The sequence below is a fragment of the Desmodus rotundus genome, chromosome 1 (assembly GCF_022682495.2).
Source record: "Desmodus rotundus isolate HL8 chromosome 1, HLdesRot8A.1, whole genome shotgun sequence".
In the NCBI taxonomy this organism is placed as follows: domain Eukaryota; kingdom Metazoa; phylum Chordata; class Mammalia; order Chiroptera; family Phyllostomidae; genus Desmodus; species Desmodus rotundus.
In genome coordinates, this window is record NC_071387.1 from 165,775,515 (window position 1) to 165,795,820 (window position 20,306).

General features: G+C 35.9%; 1 protein-coding gene across 3 annotated transcripts in view; it reads left to right on the forward strand.

The window, feature by feature from the left end:
• CERT1 (ceramide transporter 1) overlaps window positions 1-20,306 on the forward strand; it is a 97,668-nt gene that overhangs the window by 60,302 nt on the left and 17,060 nt on the right. For 2 of the 3 annotated variants that reach the window (XM_045197918.2, XM_024563581.4), the window contains exons 7-10: window positions 2,219-2,376; window positions 7,863-7,955; window positions 13,878-13,964; window positions 15,906-15,998. In XM_045197918.2, the coding sequence (XP_045053853.1) occupies window positions 2,219-2,376; window positions 7,863-7,955; window positions 13,878-13,964; window positions 15,906-15,998 (431 nt within the window). Of the gene's footprint in view, window positions 1-2,218; window positions 2,377-7,862; window positions 7,956-13,877; window positions 13,965-15,905; window positions 15,999-16,513; window positions 16,592-20,306 lie in introns of all 3 variants that reach the window. The other variant, XM_024563583.4, reaches the window with a different exon arrangement.

Genomic DNA, 20,306 nt, shown 5'->3' on the forward strand with positions numbered 1-20,306 from the left:
CATTTAGCAGGGAGGGCCCATTATTACAATTGCATGCAATGTCTTATGTAGGACACAGATGACTTCAGTGTCCAAGTTGATTATTAATAAAAACAGTTAAAGGAAAACCACAATCTTGGTAAGAGTGATAGAAAATATAGAAGTTACAATGACAGAAAAGTTTTAAGGGAAAATATAAGAATAAAATAATATGTTTTCAACAGCTTTATTAAGATATAATTAGCATACAATAAACCATACATATTTAAATGTACAATTTCGTAAGTTTTGATGTTATCTCCACAATTAAGATCATTATTGCCCCAGCCTAGTGGATTAGTTGGTTGGAGCATTGTCCCTTACACCAAAAGGTTATGAGTTCAATTCCCAGTCAGGACACAGACCTAGGTTGTGGGTTTGATCCCCAGTTGAGGTATGTGTGGTGCAGGGGTACAAGTGATCAGTGTTTCTCACTCTCTCCCTTCCTCTCTCTCTAAAATCAATAAAAATATATCAGATAAGGATTTCTTTAAAAAGATCATTATTGTGTCCATGACCCTCAAAAAATGTTCCTACAATCCCCTTTGTCATCTCTCCTCTCTTCCCAAACAACCACTGATCTCTCTTCTGTCACTGTAGGTTAGTTTGCATTTTTAAGAATTTGGTACAAATGGACTTACACAGATTATGCTTTTTTTTGACCTGTCTTCTTTGTTAGTTTGAGATTCATCATTGTTATCACATATTATCAGTATTTGATTATTTTTTACTGCTGAGTAGTATTCCCTTGTGTAGTACACCACAGTTTGTATACTCACTCATCTGTTTGTTGGAGTAAATACCTAGGAGTGGAATGGCTGAATTACATGGTAGGGGTATGCTTAACTTTTTCAGAAACTGCCAAAGTACATTTCACCAGCCATGTATGAAGGCCCAATTCTTCCAAATCTCAGTTAGCACTTGGCATGGTCAGTCTTTTTAAATTTTAGTCTTCTCATAGGTTGTAGGGGTATCTCACTGTGGTTTTTAATTTGCATTTCCCCCGTAACTAATGGTATTAAGCATTTTTGCATGTGCTTATTTGTCATCTCTTCCTTGGTGAAGTGTGTATTCAAATTTTTTTGTCCGATTTTTTATTAGGTTATATATTTTCTTAAGTTGAGTTTGGGGATTACAATATATAATCTATATTGTAATATAGACTATGTTAATAGTCTATATTATAATATAGACTATGTTAATAGTCTATATTGATCTATAATATAGCTTTATAAAAGTTATAAACCCTTTATCAGACATAGGCTTTACAGAGGTTTTCTCTCAGTTAAGGTGTACAATGTGATGATTTGGCATACCTACAAAAATGATTACTATGGTGAAACTAATTAACATTATCTCACATAATTACCTTTTCTTGGTGATGAGAGCACCTGAAATCTACTTGTTGGCAAATTTCTAGCATTCGGTGCAGCATTATTAATTACATTCATCATGCTGTGTATTAGATCTCTAGACTTACCCATCTCACATAACTGCAATTATAATTCTTTTAACTGTGCCTTAAAGAGCATACATTTTAAATGTTGATGAAGTAGTTTATCAGTTTATTCTTTTATGAATTATATTTTGCGGTCATGTCTACATATGAGTTTTTAAAGGTAGAAGTATCCTTATTTCATTTATAAGAGTTCTACTGCACTGCTTTCTTAGGAGCTAATACTAGAAGAATACTATGTTCTTGTTCATTCAAAGGCTAACTCCTAATTAATATTATAAAATATGGACATAAAAAATGATTTAATGTGTACATTGGTCCTAGACTTAAATTTGGACATTTATTTAAAATTTTTATATTGTTTTATTCAACTGTGCAGTTTATCTTTAGATATTTTTAAATTCTAGATTTCTCAAAGTGTAACAGTTCTTGCCATAATTAGGCCATACTCTAAGCTGTCAGAGTATTATTATTAAAGTATTACTCCTACAATTTTATTCACTGAGCACAGCACAGCAAATAGATTTCAGAAAATAGAATTAGAAAAAAGGACTGTTTGCTGCTACAGGCTTCTTTGATGATAAGAGTATGGGTGGAAATTTTTTAATGTTGGCCAATAAGAGGCAAAATGTATTCTGAAAGCTTACTCTGATTTGCTAGTTCTCTAAATAGTTTTTAATTTTAAAGTTGCAAAGAATTATTTTTTCATTAGAAAGATTTTCAGTGAATAACTTTATTTTTCAGTGTTTCCACAGGTAACACCAAAAGGAATTAATGGCATAGACTTTAAAGGGGAGGCAATAACTTTTAAAGCAACTACTGCTGGAATCCTTGCTACACTTTCTCATTGTATTGAGCTAATGGTAAAACGTGAGGACAGCTGGCAAAAAAGACTGGATAAGGTAAGCCTAGTTTTTCTTTCTCTTAAAAAATAATCAGATTTTACTTAAGTTTTATATATGGATTGAACATTTAAACCAAAGTAACTTCTTAGGGAAAAATCCATTATGATTGATAGAAGTAGCAGGTGGTACTACTCCCCTGAAACTTTGTGGGCATGTTAACCCAGTTTTGCTAATGAGATTTACCAGTTAAGTATTTAGTTACTATACAATACCCATTCTTGTTAGGATTTTAATATTAACACTTTTGTAATGCTAATAGTAATACTTTGGAATAGAATTGATGAGCCATTTAACATTATCCAGCTTTATTGTGTGATATATGAGACTGCATTTAAGATATATGAACTAACTTAAACACCAATTAATAAAGTTAAATATTAACTTACTCCATTTGTAGCTATGTATATTTTCCAAGGTCATTGTGATATTCATCATACATTATATTGTTCAGTAAATACTTGCTTTCCATTTACCTTTTCTGACCTCTGTTTATCTGTAGCACTAATAATATTACAATATGACTATTTAGTTTCTGGTGTAAAGTGTGGCTTAGTGAATTTGTTCAGTAGGAATATTTTTGTTTATAATTCAACATCAGTAAAATTATAAAATGTTAGAGCCAAAACATACCTTAGAGAATTTATTTAGCTCTAATCCAGTGCCACCATAATGGAGAAGAGGAACTGGAGCCCAGAGACTTGTCCAGAGGTGTTATGTAGCAGAGTTACAAGAATTTTACTATTTTCTGTATTTTAGTTCTAGAATTTTACTGTTTTCTTTATTTTAGTTCCAGACATCAGTCAGAATCTTATTCATCAGAGAGTTGTATTGCTTGCAGTATTGAAGGTCATACCAATTTGAGCAGGACACTAAAGAAGGAAAACAGTGTCATCGCTGATGTAATGGCAGAATGGCCACAGGATTTGAGTATCACTATTTACTTAAGTAGGTCTCCATGTTTAGAAGAAAAGAGAATTCTTCAGAATTCTCAAGTGCAGTAAGCCATATTGGCTGACAAAATATGCATATGTATTCTTTAAAAACAGGCAGTAGAAACATCCCTCTAAGGTACAAACATTTCGTCATTATTCTAGAGTCATTATTCTATATTCAGAGATTTCAACTCTATCCCAATGTGAATCAAATTGAAATTTTAGAAGATTCCTTGTGCACTAAAATAATGTGTTGAGAAAACAAGACAACCCCGTAAATCTATTAGACTAATGGTTGAAGAGAATCATTTAACTCATTTTAGATTAGTTTATTTAAAACTTTGTGTCTTTAGTCTCTTTATCCTTCACTAAGGGATCATTATCTTAAGTCATATCTAATCACACTGCCTAAAAAATTCTATTCATTTAAGGTGTTTACTTATCATAATGGACTCACAAGTATATAATTTCACATGCTTTTTCACTTTTCCATAAGTCTGTATATTGCTATGTTGTTTTATTTTTTAATTAAGATATGTTAATACATATAGTGAAGTGAACCAATCTTAAGTGTATTGCTTGATGATTTTTGTACATTTGTATATACCCCTGTAACCACCACTCAGATCACACCTGAAAAGGTTCTTTCATTCCCCTACCTATTTATGCCACCACCTCAAGAGGATCTAACTTACATAACCATAGATTGTTTTTGTTTGTTCTTGGATGTCATATAAATGGAATCATACAGTAAACACTCTTGTGTCTATTCCCCCCCGATATTGACTGTAAGATTTATTCATGTTGTTAGATTTAGTGGTAGTTTATTCTTTTTTAGTGCTGTGTAGTATTTCATCGTGTGATAAATTTTCATTGTATGACTTCAATTTGATTATTTGTTTTTCCTGTTGATGGACATTTTGGTTTTTATATTTTGGCTATTGTGAATAAAGCTGCCGTGAACATTCTTGTACATATGGTGGATATATGCACTCATTTTTCTTAAGTGTGAGGTCTGTCCAGAGAGTATTCAGCCATGTAATATGAAAAATAGAGACATTTATTGAAGAAGATACAAGAAATATGTTACATAAGACAGTGACACCTCAGTCCTCTCCAAAGTTATGAGCTTCTTGAGGAAATCTAGTTCATTGGTAGCAGTTTGAATCAAGTCATTAGCAAACGCAGCACGATGTTCCTTCTGCTCTGGTAGCAGAAGCCATGGAACGAATTTTGCCACGTTTCATGCCAAGATCCTGCATCAGAATCTCAGACACAGTAGTTTTCAGTATCCCCAGATCAGCTTTTAGTTCTCACACTGTCAGTCGCCAATCTTTGTTGATTGCAGCCCGTACACATTCAACATTCTCAGGTGTTCTGCTTGTTGAACACCTTCCAGAACATGGATCACTTTCAACAGATTCTTGACCATCTTGGAAGCATTTGTGCCGCACTTCTGTTTGCACTATACTCATTGCATCATCCTTGAAAGCCTTCTGAATCATCAGCATAGTTTCCATGGAGGAATGTTCAAGCTTAACATAAAATTTGATTCAGTTCATTGCTCTCCTCTCTCACTTTGAATGCGACAGCCACATAGTACACATGCTCACTCAATGGGTCTGCAGCCCCTACTGACTAGTACAGTGAAGTCATCATTATGCATGCATGCGCATTCCAATCCCCTCTCCTTGGCTGCTGGGTTACATCAATGTCGTGCAGACCATTCTCGTTATATTAATAATAGCTGGACATTTTCTGCACAGACCTTATACCTAGGGGTATAATTGTTGATGGGTACGTGCTTAGCTTTAGTGGATATTGAGAAACAGTTTTCTAAAGTGTTTATATCAGTTTCGCCTTAGCCGGGTTGCTCAGTTGGTTGGATCATCATCTGGTGTACTGAAAAAAGTTGCTGGTTCAATTCCTGGTCAGGACACATACCTAGGTTGTGGGTTTGATCCCTGACTGGGGCGTGTATGGGAGACAACCATCCAATCAATCAATGTTTCTCTCTCCCTTCTCTATAAAATCAGTAAAAAGCATATCCTTGGGTGAGGATTAAAAATAAATGAATGAATGAAGTGGTTATATCAGTTTAAACTCCCACCAGCAATAGCCCTGGCTGGTGTGGCTCAGTGGATTGAGCGCCGGCCTGTGAACCAAAGGGTCACCAGTTGAATTTACAGTCGGGTCACATGCCTGGGTTGCTGGCCAGGTCCCTAGTAGGGGACGTGGGGGCGTGCAAGAGGCAACCACACGTTGATGTTTCTCTCCCTCCCTTCCCCTCTCTACAGATAAATAAATAAAATCTTAAATAAACTCTCATTAGATGAGAATTCCAGTTGCTTTTCACCCTTGTCAATACTTAATACTGTCAGTTTTTTGTGGATATTCTTAAATTTTTAGCCATTCTGGTGGGTTTTTAGTCCTATTTCCTCTTGATTATACAATAAGCACTTAATCTTTGGATTAATGAACTAATAGCTTTATTTCAAACAGGGTATTTGGAAGTAGTTAGCTTGTGTGAGTTGAGTATGGACTTTTTAGCCCTTAAGTATTTGATGGAAGGCATTTGACTAAGGCATTAGTTCTTCACAAGATTGTCAGACTTCAGTATCAGATTTGACACAATGCAGCCAGTTGTTGTAGAAGTAAGTGTGAGATTGGTGCCAGGGCCAGCTTTTTTTTTTTAAGTGCTGACCTTGGATCTTTTAACCTCTTAGAGCTATAGACAGTATCTATAAAAGGAGAGTGTTTAGGTAAAAATGTAAGCTCTTTTTCAGCTCTAAAATACTTTTAACGAACAGTGGGAAAGTACAAGAAATTTTATTACCAACCACAAAATGGGGAGTTTGCCTGCCTGCTGCCACAAAAACCAAATTCGAAGTAGGTGCTGAAGCAAAAGAAAAGGAGTTTTATTCCTGTGCTGCACAATCTTGGAGAATGGGGGACTCCCTGTCTCATAGTCATCTCCTCTGCAAAACCCAGACAAAGCCCAGCCAACCTCAGCAAGACCAAAACAAAAGGCAGGGCCCAGAGTTTCTGCTCCATTTTAAAGGACCAACCTTTGGAGCCCACAGGCAGTGGTCGTTCAGGTAGATTAGCTTGTTCCAGCTGCTGTTCAACTTCAAGCTCGCTCTTGGAGACTCTGTGTGGAGCTAGCATAGCCATGTTCATGCAGCTCCCAGGGCCACAAAGTTAGGTGCTCCTGGATGGGAGAGCATGTACAACGCATGGGTGAATGCTTCACCAGGTTGGCGAGAGAGAGACTCCCTTCTGGAGGCTATGAGCCACACAGCTACTAAGGTCCATTGAGAGGACAGGGCAGTGCACCCTCTTAAGTGCAGGTCCCAAGCAGTGAGTAACAAGCAGGAGAGCGTTTCTTTGTTCCCCTGGGACTATATTTGTTTTGGGTGTAGGACAGGCCAAGTGCTTTCTCAGAATGACCAATTAAATTTCCAGACTTTCATGTACCGTGGGTGGGTCCAGCACCTCTCCATGCTGCCATCTTGACTTCTATGGTGCAAGTGCCTGCCTTCCCTGGTCCCACCTCCAATCCGGTACTGGCAGGGCAGGGGGAAGAGCTTTTCCCCTTATCCAATTATCTTGTTAGCCTTTCGTGTGCTCAGTGGAAGAGCCTCATTCTGCCACCATCCTGACTGATGGGGGAGATTCCCATGGTGCTCCATCAATTCTGTGCCTCCTATGCCCTAGTTCCTGCATGCAGCGAGTTGCCCTCACTTAGGGCACACCAGCAGAGAAAGGAACCCTGGAAATCCCACATAGCCTCTCAGGCAGCGCCAGGGCTGCCTCAGTGGGAGGGACGGTGTCTGCGAGGCACATGCTTGGTTACTTGGGCAGTGTGGCCTCAAAGTCCCGTGGAAGTGCAACCTGGTGCTATGCTGCAGACTCAGTGTGCTTGCCATTGCCCTGGGTGGTTCATGAAGGCATTCTTTTGACCTGCATGCTTTTAGTCCTTGAATCTCCGACCTTCGTCCCGGAGGCGTGTGGCTCAGTGCACTACCAGATCCCAGATCCCATTCCCATGGCCTAGCTCTATCTCCCTGGCAATCTGTTCACCTCCCTCAGCAGTGCACTCCCAGCAGTCTGGACAGGCTGTCTATCGTATCAATTTCTTTATTAGAATATACTTTTAGTATTCATTGATTCTACTCGATTGGGTTATTTTCTTCTTGGCATCCATTACTTGTTTGTTTTTTCTTTATACCAAAGTAAATGGTTTTATTTGGGGGGAAGTAAACACAATATATTGGAGTCATTCCTCTGATATTTTATCTTTTTTAACAGATCCTTTTAAATAGATCCTTTGGCAGTTATTTAACCCATTTAAATACATAACTACCTATTAGGTGATTTTAGTGGTAATTTAAATGGTAGCTTGTGTATAATGTGTAGCTCAGGAAAATACTCGGTTTTCATAGACGTGGAGTTATTTTTTGGCCAAATCATAACATTTCAGTGAAATGCAAAGAAAATTCCCACTTTAAATGTTAAACATGTCACTTTCTTTCTTTTTTTTTTTAATAGGAAATTGAGAAAAGAAGAAGAATAGAGGAAGCTTACAAAAATGCCATGACAGAACTTAAGAAAAAATCCCACTTTGGAGGACCAGATTATGAGGTATGAATTTAGTTATATTTTGATCTTAGAAAGAAAAACACACAGGCATACCTATTACAAAGGTGATTAATTTTTAAGTAATACTTTTGTAAGCTTTAAAAATTCTAAATATATACCATAATTCTTTGATTTTTTAAAAAATTAAATGTATATTTGATAATACATAAATGCTAGGCTAACTCTGAAATTGATATTTTGGTATTGCCTACAAAGTTTAGCATAGGCTTTAAAAGGTTCATTATTTGGCCTGTCCACTTTATAGGACAAGTTTTTATCTACCCTGTGAGGACCATAATTTTTAATGTTATCTTCTAACTCAATTTTGTAAATAAAAGCAACCTATGGAGGAAAAAGCTGAGTAGTTTATACAGACAAAATATTTCTGTTTGTGCAATATATTGTGAGGTCTTATCCATAGCAGAGCATGAACTCTTCTAATTGCCCTGCCTTTGTGTTTGAAAATGTGTAAAACCAACTTCTTTCCTCTCATTTTTCTGTTAAGCATTTAATACAATTTTCTTTCCATATGCACATACACATATTAAAATTTTATGAGTTGTTTTTTCATCATACAATTTGAGAAAAAACAAGTAAGAAATATATCTGGTAATTGTCATTAACACTGTTGATATTCCCAAAATTGAGCTTTTTTTTTGACAGAGTAGCAAGGAATAATCATTGAAATAGAAGTAGGGTGATAAAATAGTTATAGTTAGATTATGTTTAAGAAAATAGAAGAAAAATTTCTTGCCATTTTTATTCTAGAAAGGGAAAAAAAGCTACTATTGACTGAATATTTTTATGTCGGAATTTATTTCCAGCTAAAAATCTATAATGATGAGACTTGAGCTGTAATATTTTTAAATTATTAAGCTCAACTTATTCCTCCTAGATGTATAAAAATTATATAATTAGCTATGCTCTGGGGTTTTAAACCAGATTACAGAAATATAAGCTATTACAATTTTATTTTTTATCTAAAGCTAAGCAGATTGTTTTGCCATTTCAGGTTTATTTGAGTAGAATTATCAACTTTCAAAAATTACCTTATTTTTTCATATTATAAATAAAAGGTATTTATAGGAAGATTATAGAAAATACAAAAAAAGCCCATTTTTAAAAATTTAACAATATGTGATACCAATTTACTTCTTACCAACAATATATAAGTAGAGTTTACATACTTTTTTTTTTGACTTCTGTGAACACAGGTTTCTTTTAGGGGTAAGAGCAGACAGTAGAGGCCTTGTGTTTACTAGATTCAAAAAAAGAAAATTGCTTTATTTTTTAATGTGATTGATTTGGGCTTTGTTACAAAAATGTTTTTTGGTCATTTCCCTTCTTTAATGACTCGCTTTTCCATGTCCCTTGACATTTTTTTATTAGGACTTTTTCCCTATTGATTTTAGATATGTAGGGTTGGCTTTTCATTTTTCAATTATTTTCTTTCTGTAATTTTTAAAAGGTCTTTTGATTGTTGGTTTTGCCATCTAAAAGTTGTAAGGGTAGTCAGTGATTCGGGCTGTGAAAGAATTCACAAAGAGCTTAAAGTGTAGAGAATAAAGTTTTTATTTACTGTCCTAGAAAGAAGGGCACGGTATGGAGAGATACCAGCATTGAGGGGTGTGAGCTTTGAACTTTGATTGGATTCTAATTGGATTAAAAATGGGTGGAGGCTTGCTGTTGTGTGGCCCCTGGACCGTTGGGGCCTTGTAACAGAGGCTGCAGTTTGTTCCAGTGTTACCTTCTGCCTGTGGCTGCAGGGAGTGGTTAGTTCTGCTCTTGCTTCTGGTATTTTCCAGTCCTGGGGACAACTCAGAAGAGTTAAATCGGAGTCATGTTTAACAAGGTCACAGGCCTGCTCAGAGAATGGTGCCACAACAGCAAATGTCTCTGGCTTTACCCTTTCAAAAGTTTTATACTTTCTTGTCCTGGCCGGTTTGGCTCAGTTGTTTAGAATGTTGTCCCGTAACGAAAATGTTGCTGGTTTGAGGCCCTGTCAGGGCACATACATGGGTTATGGATTCACGGGCACATACAAGAGGCAACCAATTGATGCCTCTCTTATCACATCAATGTTTCTCTCTCCCTTGCTCTCTAAAAGCAATGGGAAAATGTCCTCAGATGAGGATAAAGTTGTTTTTTTAAGTTTTATGCTTTCATGTAATTAATCTCAATCTTTTGATACACTTATCTCTACATTTAATATCATGCTTCAAAAAGCATTCTCTACTTCAAATAATTATTTGTATTTTCTGTTTTTTTATTTTTTAAAGGTCTTTTCTAAATATATTATTAATATACCTAGATTTTTTAAAACTATGGTATCATGTAGGAATCTTTTATTCTAATAGTGTTGTTGAATAAACTATTCTTTTCCACTCATTTAAAATGTACTGCCCTCTTTTAGTGAAGAAAATGATTAAGGGTACTTCAGCCTCTTTCTTACCAAGTCCTTGTGGTATCAAGTAAAGATACAGTTTTTGAATAAACTAGGGCCTGTCGTTATGCTTCCCCCGTTCTTTCAGTGTGGAACCATCTGTGCTGTGTCAGTACTATGCTTGCATAGATTTTAGACACTATTTCAAACTATAACTTATTTTGGTTCTTATCAAACATTCATGGTGTTCTAGTTTTTGAACAAAGTTCAATGTTTCTGTCATCTGTAGCCTCAGAAATTACTTGGTAATCGTAAATCCATTCATTCTTTAAGATTTATTATAATGGAAGCACTATGCTAGGCTTGGGGTGGGTGGGTTTGTAAGAAACAAGGCAGATGAGGATCCTGCCTGAGGGCCCCACCTGAGTGTATACTAATGGGAATGTAGACTAGGTAACAGGCAGGCAAACAGAATAATGTATGTTATAAGGCACTTTTAACACAGGTGGGATGGCATTCTAAAGGAAGCAGCATCTTAGCTGAAACCTTAGTAAAGAGTTAGGTTGGATAGGTTTTAATCAGGTGAATAGCCTAGAAAGAGTGTTGCTTATAGGGGACTCAGAAGAAAGAAAACATTTGGAGGCCAGAAGCAAATGACAGCATTTTGCCACAGGGGAATTGAAAGAACTTATCTGTGGAGCATGGAGCCCAAAGAGGAGGGAAGTGATAAAACTAGCTAAAAAGATCTGCAAGATTCAGTACAGATCTTCAGGAATGGGTTTTAAGCAAATCAGGTTTTCAGATTTACAGTTCAGAAAAATCATTCTTGCTTCCTGTAGTGAGGAGAGAGAATCGAAATCGAGAGATCTGACAGGGGCTTGGAGACTTTTTCAGAATTACAGGTAAGAATTGAATATAGCCTAAATAAGGTAGGGGGGAACAGTAGGGATAGATGTGGAGAAATTAGATATTTGGAAAGTAGAATTAAAGGAAAAGGGAGGACTCCAAGAACAGGCCCAGGTTTCTGCCTTTCTCATATTGGTGCACAGGTAGGGGAAGAACAGTGTTTAGACATGTTGCATATGAGTTGAGATACTCATCTGAGGAGGTCTTATATTATTAGATGTGAAGATCTGACACTTAGGAAAGGGATGGACAGATTGTGAATTTGGGAAATCATCAGATGATGACTGAAGTCTTAGAAATGCATAAGAATGTTGTAGGGAAAGAAGTGTGCAACCCTAAGGAATGCCCACATTAAAGGAATACACAGAGAAGGAGGAGCCCAGAAAAGAGTGCTCAGTGCAGGGGAACCGGGAACAGAGGAGTCCAAGGGCAGAGATCTCTTCAAAGAGAGTCATTGGAAATGCTGCTAATAGGGCATATAAAATCAAGACTGCAGTGTCCCATAGATTTAGTAATAAATAGCTCTTTTCCTTGGTAAGCATGATAAGATAAAAGGGTTTCTTTTTTTAAGGTGTTTTTTAATAAAGGACATTTTATGCAATTACTTTAATTCTCAGATTTGCCATTCAAGGAAAGAGGTGCCTGTATTATTTGCCCATTTTCTTTGCCAAAGTAGAAATTTTAACTTTTTAAATTAAATTTATTGGGGTGACAGTTAATAATATTATATAAGTTTCAAGTATACAGTTCTATAATGTATCATCTTTATATTGCATTGTGTGCTCACCCCAAAAGTAGAACTTGTTAATGCTAAATTTCCCAGTTAGTAGGTTCCTGAGACTCTGACAGGATTATATATATTGAATGAATATTATAATTTTTAAAAGCGTAGATATGGTTATGATCAGTAGAGTTTTAGTCACTAGGAAATATGTTAGTGTTCAGAGATTTTGGATATTTTGTATTTTTCTCGTATCAACAAAGAGCAAAGTGATACTGCTATCATTTGAGTCTCTTTGAAATGTTTTAACTTTATACAGGAAATCCTGCATGAAAGCCTCTGGAATATTGTTACTGTTCTTGTTTCATGATCCAGCTGATCATTAGATGTTTATATTCACTTAATGATAATTCATTGAGATACGTACTATCCTATATATATATATATGTATACAGAGTTTTTGTGGGTATTTTCCTTTTGAAATGAGTTGTAAGGGAGTCCTCATAATCTGAAAGAACTATCGCATTAAATCAAGATTTCTCACATGCCTGTTCCAAATGACAGGCGCATTATACCACAGTTCCTCCCACCCTTCCTCTGTGGCCCTAAGTTGTGGCAGGGATGGGATCATGTTGCTAGATTTTTTCATGGAGTAGTATGACATGGAGTTACCAGTCTAACTGGGAAGATTGTAGGCAGACCAGCAATCATTCATGTGTTGTATTTTTATATTTAAAAATTTAGGGAAACTTACCCCTAAGCCCACTTTCTTAGCATCCACTTTTACCATAATGTAACGCCATTATTCAACTTACAGTCCACTTACTGTTTCCTGGTAGCAGGAACATACCTTGCTTGTTTCCATTTTTGCTATTCTTTATATTTTTATTTTCTAATACAGCTGAGGTTATGCTTGAATGAGAATCATGTGGAAGACTTATTAACATGCATATTCCTGGCTCCATCCAAGACCTTCTGAGAAGTAATTTCTTTATGGGGCCCTGGGAATTTTTCATTTTAACAAGTTCCCAGGTGACTAAGAACCACTGCTTTGCCATCTAACCAGGTTTTCAACTCAACTTTTCTTTCTCCATGAAATAATTGTCATTGCTTAGAAAGATCCCTCTCAGAACTCCTGTCCATACTTCTCATTGCCTATAGACTGCAACTTTTTACTTACCTCTCTGCCATTTTATATGGTTTCTGTTGCCAAGTATTCAAGTTACAAGTATTCAACTCTCTCTGTAGTATGAAAGCAGGCATAGACAATACATATGAATGAGTATGATCGTAGTCCAATAAAACTTTGTTTTCATTTTATGTAATTCCCACATCATAAAATGTTATTTTTTCTTTTTTACAACCATTTAAAAAATGAAATTCTTAGCTTATTGGTTATACAGAAATAGGCAATGGACTGCATTTGGCCCATAAGCCATAGTTCACCAACCCCATGTTCTAGAACAGGGGGGTCGAACTCATTTTTGCCGCGGGCCACATCAGCCTCACAGTTGCCTTCAAAGGGCCAAATGTAATTTCAACTCCTTAACAGTTAAGGAGTAGTTACATTTATACAGTCTTAAAATTATTTCGGCCCTTGTAAGGCAACTGCGAGGCTGATGTGGCCCCTGGTGAAATGAGTTTGACACCCCTGCTCTAGATTATTGCCCTAACACAATATTGTTCGATATGCAGTAAGTATACGAGTACTGAGTGAGTGAATTGTTATACTCAGGATTCTGTACAGAGCATATGTTACTCATCTTTTTATATAATATTACCGAGTATACCAACTGGTTCATAAATGTTTGTTGAGTCACTTTTCAGCTTTCCCCTGGAGTTAATGCCAGGATTATCAGTGTTTTACATTTTTCTAAAATGAACTGGTTTTTTTTTTTTCTATGTGTTCAAATAGGAAGGTCCAAACAGTCTGATTAATGAAGAAGAGTTCTTTGATGCAGTTGAAGCTGCTCTTGACAGACAAGATAAAATAGAAGAACAGGTATATCTGTTATTAAAAATTCTAACACTAGAATGTTGTTTTATATAAATACAATTTAAAACCATGAAACTGTCATAACCTAGAAAATGAAGTGTCTGCATTTAGTCACAAATATAGAAGAATCTTTATAAGTCATTTCCTTCATTGATTAATTTCCAAACAATAGAAAGAAGACCAATGATAGTTTAAAGAAAGTATGTATAATTAACACAAAATTTAATGAAATATTCTGCCTATTCCTCTTAAAGTTCCAACTTTATCATCATCATATTACTATCACGTACATATTTACTCTGAGTAAAATAGCCTGTTTTTTACCAAGTGCCATGTAAATTCAAAAGGAAAATGACCAACAATGTTATTTTTCTTCTGTTAGTACCATTCATTTTTTATTATCTCCTCTATTGCTTTCACTACCTTCACCTTCAGTTGCTTACTCACTTTTAAGTTTGCTCAGTGGTTTATCATCATGAGATTCACAGCAGTTATACCCAGCTTGTTCAATGGAAGGGGAAGGAAAGCATTTCTTCAATCCTTTAACTCTAATAAGATTAATTTGATCCTTTCCGGCAATTCTGCAACAGTGCAGTTACAGTGTACTACCACTAGATGGTACCTAGGGGTGAATTTTAGTTATTAGTCCCAGGACTCAAAGCATCTTGCAAATAAATGATATGTACATTGGTTTTATACTACAGATTTGCTTGCATAAAAAAGCTGGCATGTTCATTTCCTGTCGTTGCAAAGGCGGTCATGGCCATTACGCCCATTCAGTGGTCTGTCTACCTGAGGGTAAATCACCTGCAATAGTGATTGCTTTTCACGTTCATTTTCCATTATGTTTTTTATAAATCAGTGGTAAACATTCATGTCACATTAATTTATAAAGCTTATTGTTCATTTTTTATACTAAAAGTTGCTGCAGAGCACTCAGAGTGAGAACTACTTTCAGTTTCTAAATGAGCTCTAATTTTGGATGCTCATTTAGACCACTGGAGCCAGACTGGACCTCAGTTCAGCAACCTTGGTACTTGAGTTCTGACTAAGAAAGAATTTAGAGTCAAGACTCACACACAAGCAAAAGTTTATGTGGAGAGTCACAGAGGTGGAAGAAGTGAGTGGTTGAAGAAATAGGCTCAGGAAACAAGTCACAGAGGCAAAAGAAGGACTCCTTGGAGCTGAGGAAAGAGAGGCAAGGATATTGCGCGTAGGGGAAAGGCGTTGGCATGGTTCGTATAGAGCCCTACTGGGTCCTCCCATCTGGAGGTTCAGGGGGAAGATTCTAATAGAGTATTCATCAGCTTTCCAGGTATGTCTTTTCAGGGTCATGTATTCTACTGATTGGTCAGTGCCTGGGCAGGGGGTCATCATTAGTCAGTGCAGCTGGTCCTGATGTCAGCCATGTGTCACTTGTCTGGTTTTCCTGCTTTTCTGGGACCGAAGCTGAAACACAACTAAGCCTAGATGTTATCCCTACTTTGACTAAAACTCTGTCTCTGTGGTCAACAGACCTGAGGATTTGTACCTCCCTCGGTCAGAACCTCATTGTCCTAGGGGCTTAATGCTTAAGCAAGTGATCATTCAAGGGCTTATATGGGAGTTGTATAAGGCTGTTCTCCTGCCCCCATGTTCATCCCCCAACAAAGGAGTCTAAACTGCATGACTACTGATATGCTAGGGGAGGAAAGGTTACCCTGGGGGCGAGGTGCTTGTTTTTCCAGTTCTGCACATTGCTAGGCACCCGGGGCTTTCAGCCCTGCTGACCTTCTGTACCTGGCCCGTGGTCCTTGCTCTGCTCATGTTGTCTGACTGCCTACCACATAAGTACTGAAGTGTTCAATAATTAAATGTTGATAGTTCCAGGTTATGGTTTATATTAACCATTCTTTAACTGCAGAATACCCTTTAAAACCTTTGCATCTTAACATTATGTTTTCTTAGTCACAGAGTGAAAAGGTCAGGTTACATTGGCCTACGTCCATGCCATCTGGAGATGCCTTTTCTTCTGTGGGGACTCATAGATTTGTCCAAAAGGTAAGCCTAATGTCAGAGTTTACTGAAGTTACATGTTGTATTGTTCTTCACTGTTGATGGAACTCTTTTTGTATAAGTTTTCTCCCTTTTCTTGAATTTCATTAATGAGATTTTTTTGGTACCATGTGTTCTTCCATATACATCTCCAAAACAGATTTCTGAATCTTCTTATGAACATAATGTTCTTTCTCTTTTATTTAAGGGGAAAAAGGGGCTGGTGGTAGTCGAAAGGGAATGACTAGTCCAAAATAGTTAACCAGAAGCATAGCCAGTTATATAAATTCTTTTTTCTTTGGGGTTAAGTGGTATTTTATATTACTGAAAGCACTGAATTTTTTTTAGAAAGATTTTGGAGCATAACATAATAGGTGCATGGAGTCAGCACTTGCTGCTGAGTTTGTTTCATATAGTGCTTTGTTCTCTCCTTCTTTATCTTGTGTTTGGAAGTTGGTACTGAATGCTCTGTTGTGCCTTTGTTCTGATTACTTGGTTTTTTCTTTGTCTGTCTCTGGTAGCCCTATAGTCGCTCTTCCTCCATGTCTTCCATTGATCTAGTCAGTGCCTCTGACGATGTTCACAGATTCAGCTCGCAGGTACTGTATGAATGTATGGAGTGGACTTGAGTCTTTCTCTACTGTATTTCAGCCTGCTCTCCCAGTTCCGAGAAATCGGAACCTTTGGCTAGGCCACTTGTTTTCATTTTGAATTTTAAATAGTGACAATAAGCATTAAAAAGGCCTTCCTTTTCTACTAAACAGTTTTTCTATCAGGCTTGCATGTGCCCTTTGTATCCTTACTCTGAATACAGCTTGAAATTTTGCCATGTAGAAGGCACTCCTTAAAGATTTCAAATTGAATTGAAATAATTAAAGATACCTGGTTTTCAATGTCATGTAATATCTGATTTCTTCAGACAGGATTCAGCAGCTTTGATGGACATGGTTTACAGGATATGTTAGAGTAATAAAAGCAGGATTCAACAGTCTCACGTCTGTTATATTCAACAGAGAAATAACTGAACAATATTTGTATTGTCACCATTATAATATCATTATTGAACAGGTTGTACTTATGCACATTACTGTTGGTTATTATAAATTAACATTCCTGTTCATATGCTAAATTTATGGAAGTTGGTTTTAATTGGTTGTTTGGTATCATCAGTAAGGATTTAAGACAGGAAGCTGGATGCTTGCAGTCTCTGCCTTCATAATAAAATCATTGGAACAATATATTTTAGCATCATGATTAGTTGGAAAACAAATTTTTTTACCATCTTCCCATCTTTGCAATTCAACTTTGTATTTTTATGGTGATTGCATTTTATTGGATTCCATCATGTTATTTTAAGAAACTGAATTCCCAAAGTGACCAAGTTTAAATTCTGGTTAGCTGCATAATGTTGGACAGTTCTCCTCACTCTTCTGTGCTTCACTTCTATGATCTAGCTAGGACTCAGATCTACCTAGGGCCTGGCATGTAGTAAGTACTCAGCAAGTCAGTTTTTAGTAACATTATAATAACACAATTTCTTTGAGCTAATCAAAGTTATCTACATTTTTTCTCTATCAGAGTATTCCAGTAAAAGCTTTTAAAAGTCATAATTTAAAACACTTCTGTTAGTTTCCACATATGAATACAATTTATATTAGTTTTTAATTATGCAGTAAAGAAAATAAATCTAAGGATCAGATTGTGTTTTTCTGACTTTTGTAGCTTTTTTCTCTTTTTGAGAAGGGAATGTATTAATTTATCAAAAATCACACATAGTCAAACTTATTCCCACATCTCTTACCTTTGCTCATCCATTTATTTATGCATACTTTTTAAAGAGTTGCTCATACATGCAATAAATCACTGACAAAACTAGAAAATCCTGGGAGACTCTGGTTTATTCTGCTAAGTTCCACCTTCCATTAAAATAGTAAAATAACAGACTGACTAAAACTCATCAGTACTGACCACCATTTTCCCTTAAAAATATAAGAATATACAGGCTACAAATGAAAGAAAGGTAGTTAGATCAAGAAGAGAATATAAGCCACTGATAGGTGCCTAAGAACTAGGGCTTCAAAATCCAGACTAGGACCCTGGCTATAGAGAACTATAGAACAGTGGAAAGCCTTCAAGGACAGATGACTATATCACTGAGAAGTAGGTGCCCAGATTTTTACAAGACTTCTGCCAAATTGTAGCTTACTCCATCTGACTTTTTTGTGTAACTCAGGTATGTAAGTTAAGAGGTCTTTCTGGTAGTTTTTTTCTAATACCTGATGCTCGTGATTGACCTGATTCTGTTTTAGCTTTCGATTATTGTACTATATTATATGCCTAAAGAGGCAAAAATGAAGACAAATAATATTGAGGTCTTCAAGTATTTATTCTTGCTAAAGTATTTGTTGTCTTTAGCAGACTTGGGCTCTGGCATCTGTGTACAAGCCTCAGCTCATAACTGCTTTGTTTTTGTTGAAATTATGTTCGTAATCCTTGATTGGATAGGATAACTAAACATAGAATTACAAGATGTCCTGAAAAATAACTTCAAATAAAATAAGTGATTCTGTCTGCTGGACAGAAATTGGGAATGAAGTAGCTCAAAATCAGAGTGTATAGAAAGTAGAAAGGACTTGGATTTATAAATGTGTCTTTTGGTCACATTTATTTGTACAACACAGTTCCCATCTAAAGATGTCACCTCAAAAATCAAAGAGGAAAAAGGCCATCTGTTGAAAAAATAAAGAGCATGTGGTACAGCTGCAGGTTAATCCGTGGTGAGCATCACTGCAAAAACAATTCTACTGTATGTCCATAGTAATACATTATTGTTGTGTTAATTATTTATTTTACTCCTCCCCTTTTTATCGTACAGTAATGCATGCTAATTGTAGCAGAACTAGAAAGCAGGGTAAATAAAAGTAAAATACTACATCACTATTGATATATATTCTCATGCATATGAAAAATCAGGCACATACTGATAAATACACCTTAATTGGCTTTTTCTATCACAGTAGTTAATTCTATATATGCTATTTCGTAACCAGCTATTTTAAACGTATAGTTAGGCCCATCTTCCCATCAATAAGTAAAGGTCTTACCAATTTATGGATATACATACTGGGTTTACCTTCTCACCTAATATTGAACATTTAGTTTATTTTCAGTTTGTCTCTATTATAAATAGTGCTACTTGGGCATCCTTGTATATACAACATATTTGTAAACTTACTCAATATTTCCTTATAGTATATTTCTAGAAGTAGAATTGTTGGGACAAAGGCCATGCACGTATATGAGTTTTTACATTAGAATGCCAAACTGCCCATTAAAAAAGTTGAACTAGCTATATTCCCAGGTCAGTTTTCACTGTATTGACACGAAATATTACAATTTAGTTCATTTTTGTCATTCTGATATATTAAACATGGATTTTTGGTTCTTGGATGTTTGGACTATTTATGTCCTTGGCCATATTTCTCGTGGGTTAACAGTACACTGTTAACTTTTTATTAATAAACTGTTCTATCCAACACATCTCTTTTTGATGCTGTAACTGTAGTAATAAGCATAGTTGTATTTCTTTTAAATAGGTAAGAGAAAGAGATCTGAGCTCTGTTTGAGCCCTCAGATTTTTGGTCAGTAGAATTTTGTTCATTACAATTTTGTTATCAAAGAGCAATTTTCTATTAAAATTACTATATTAATAACAATAGAAAAATTCTATTAGTCATCTAATATGGCATACTGAGTGATTCAAATGTAAGGTGAAAGAAAGGGTTATAGTTGGAGTACCATCACTCCTTACTTCAATATGTTTCATCTCCTTTTTTTTTTCATAGTTCGTTTGGTATGAACATGCTGTGTGTGTTAGCTTGGCATTTTCATCTCTAGGCCCAAAAAAATCAAGGGCATGATTCCTGAAATTATGCTTAGTCTAATTAAAACTTGCAAATACTACTATTAAAGCAGGAAAAACCTGCTTCAATAATTTTGGTGCAGTCTTTTTTTTTTTTTTTTTTTTAAGTAACAACAGGATTTGCTAGTATATCAAATTTTGAGCCTGATAAAATGGTAAATTTGACTTGTGTTTATTCTTCTCACCAACTTCATGGTCCCTTGTTTCCCACTTACTTTGTTATACAGAGTTATAACTGAAAGTGACTGGTCCTGAACGCCCTAGTCACTGCTCCTGCTGTAAGATTGGCTACTTTGTATTTTACTGCAGTAAACATAAAATTCATTAAAATGAGGTTCTTTCTCTCATCTTAATGTTATTACCTAGAGGAAGATGCTCGGATAAAGATTTCA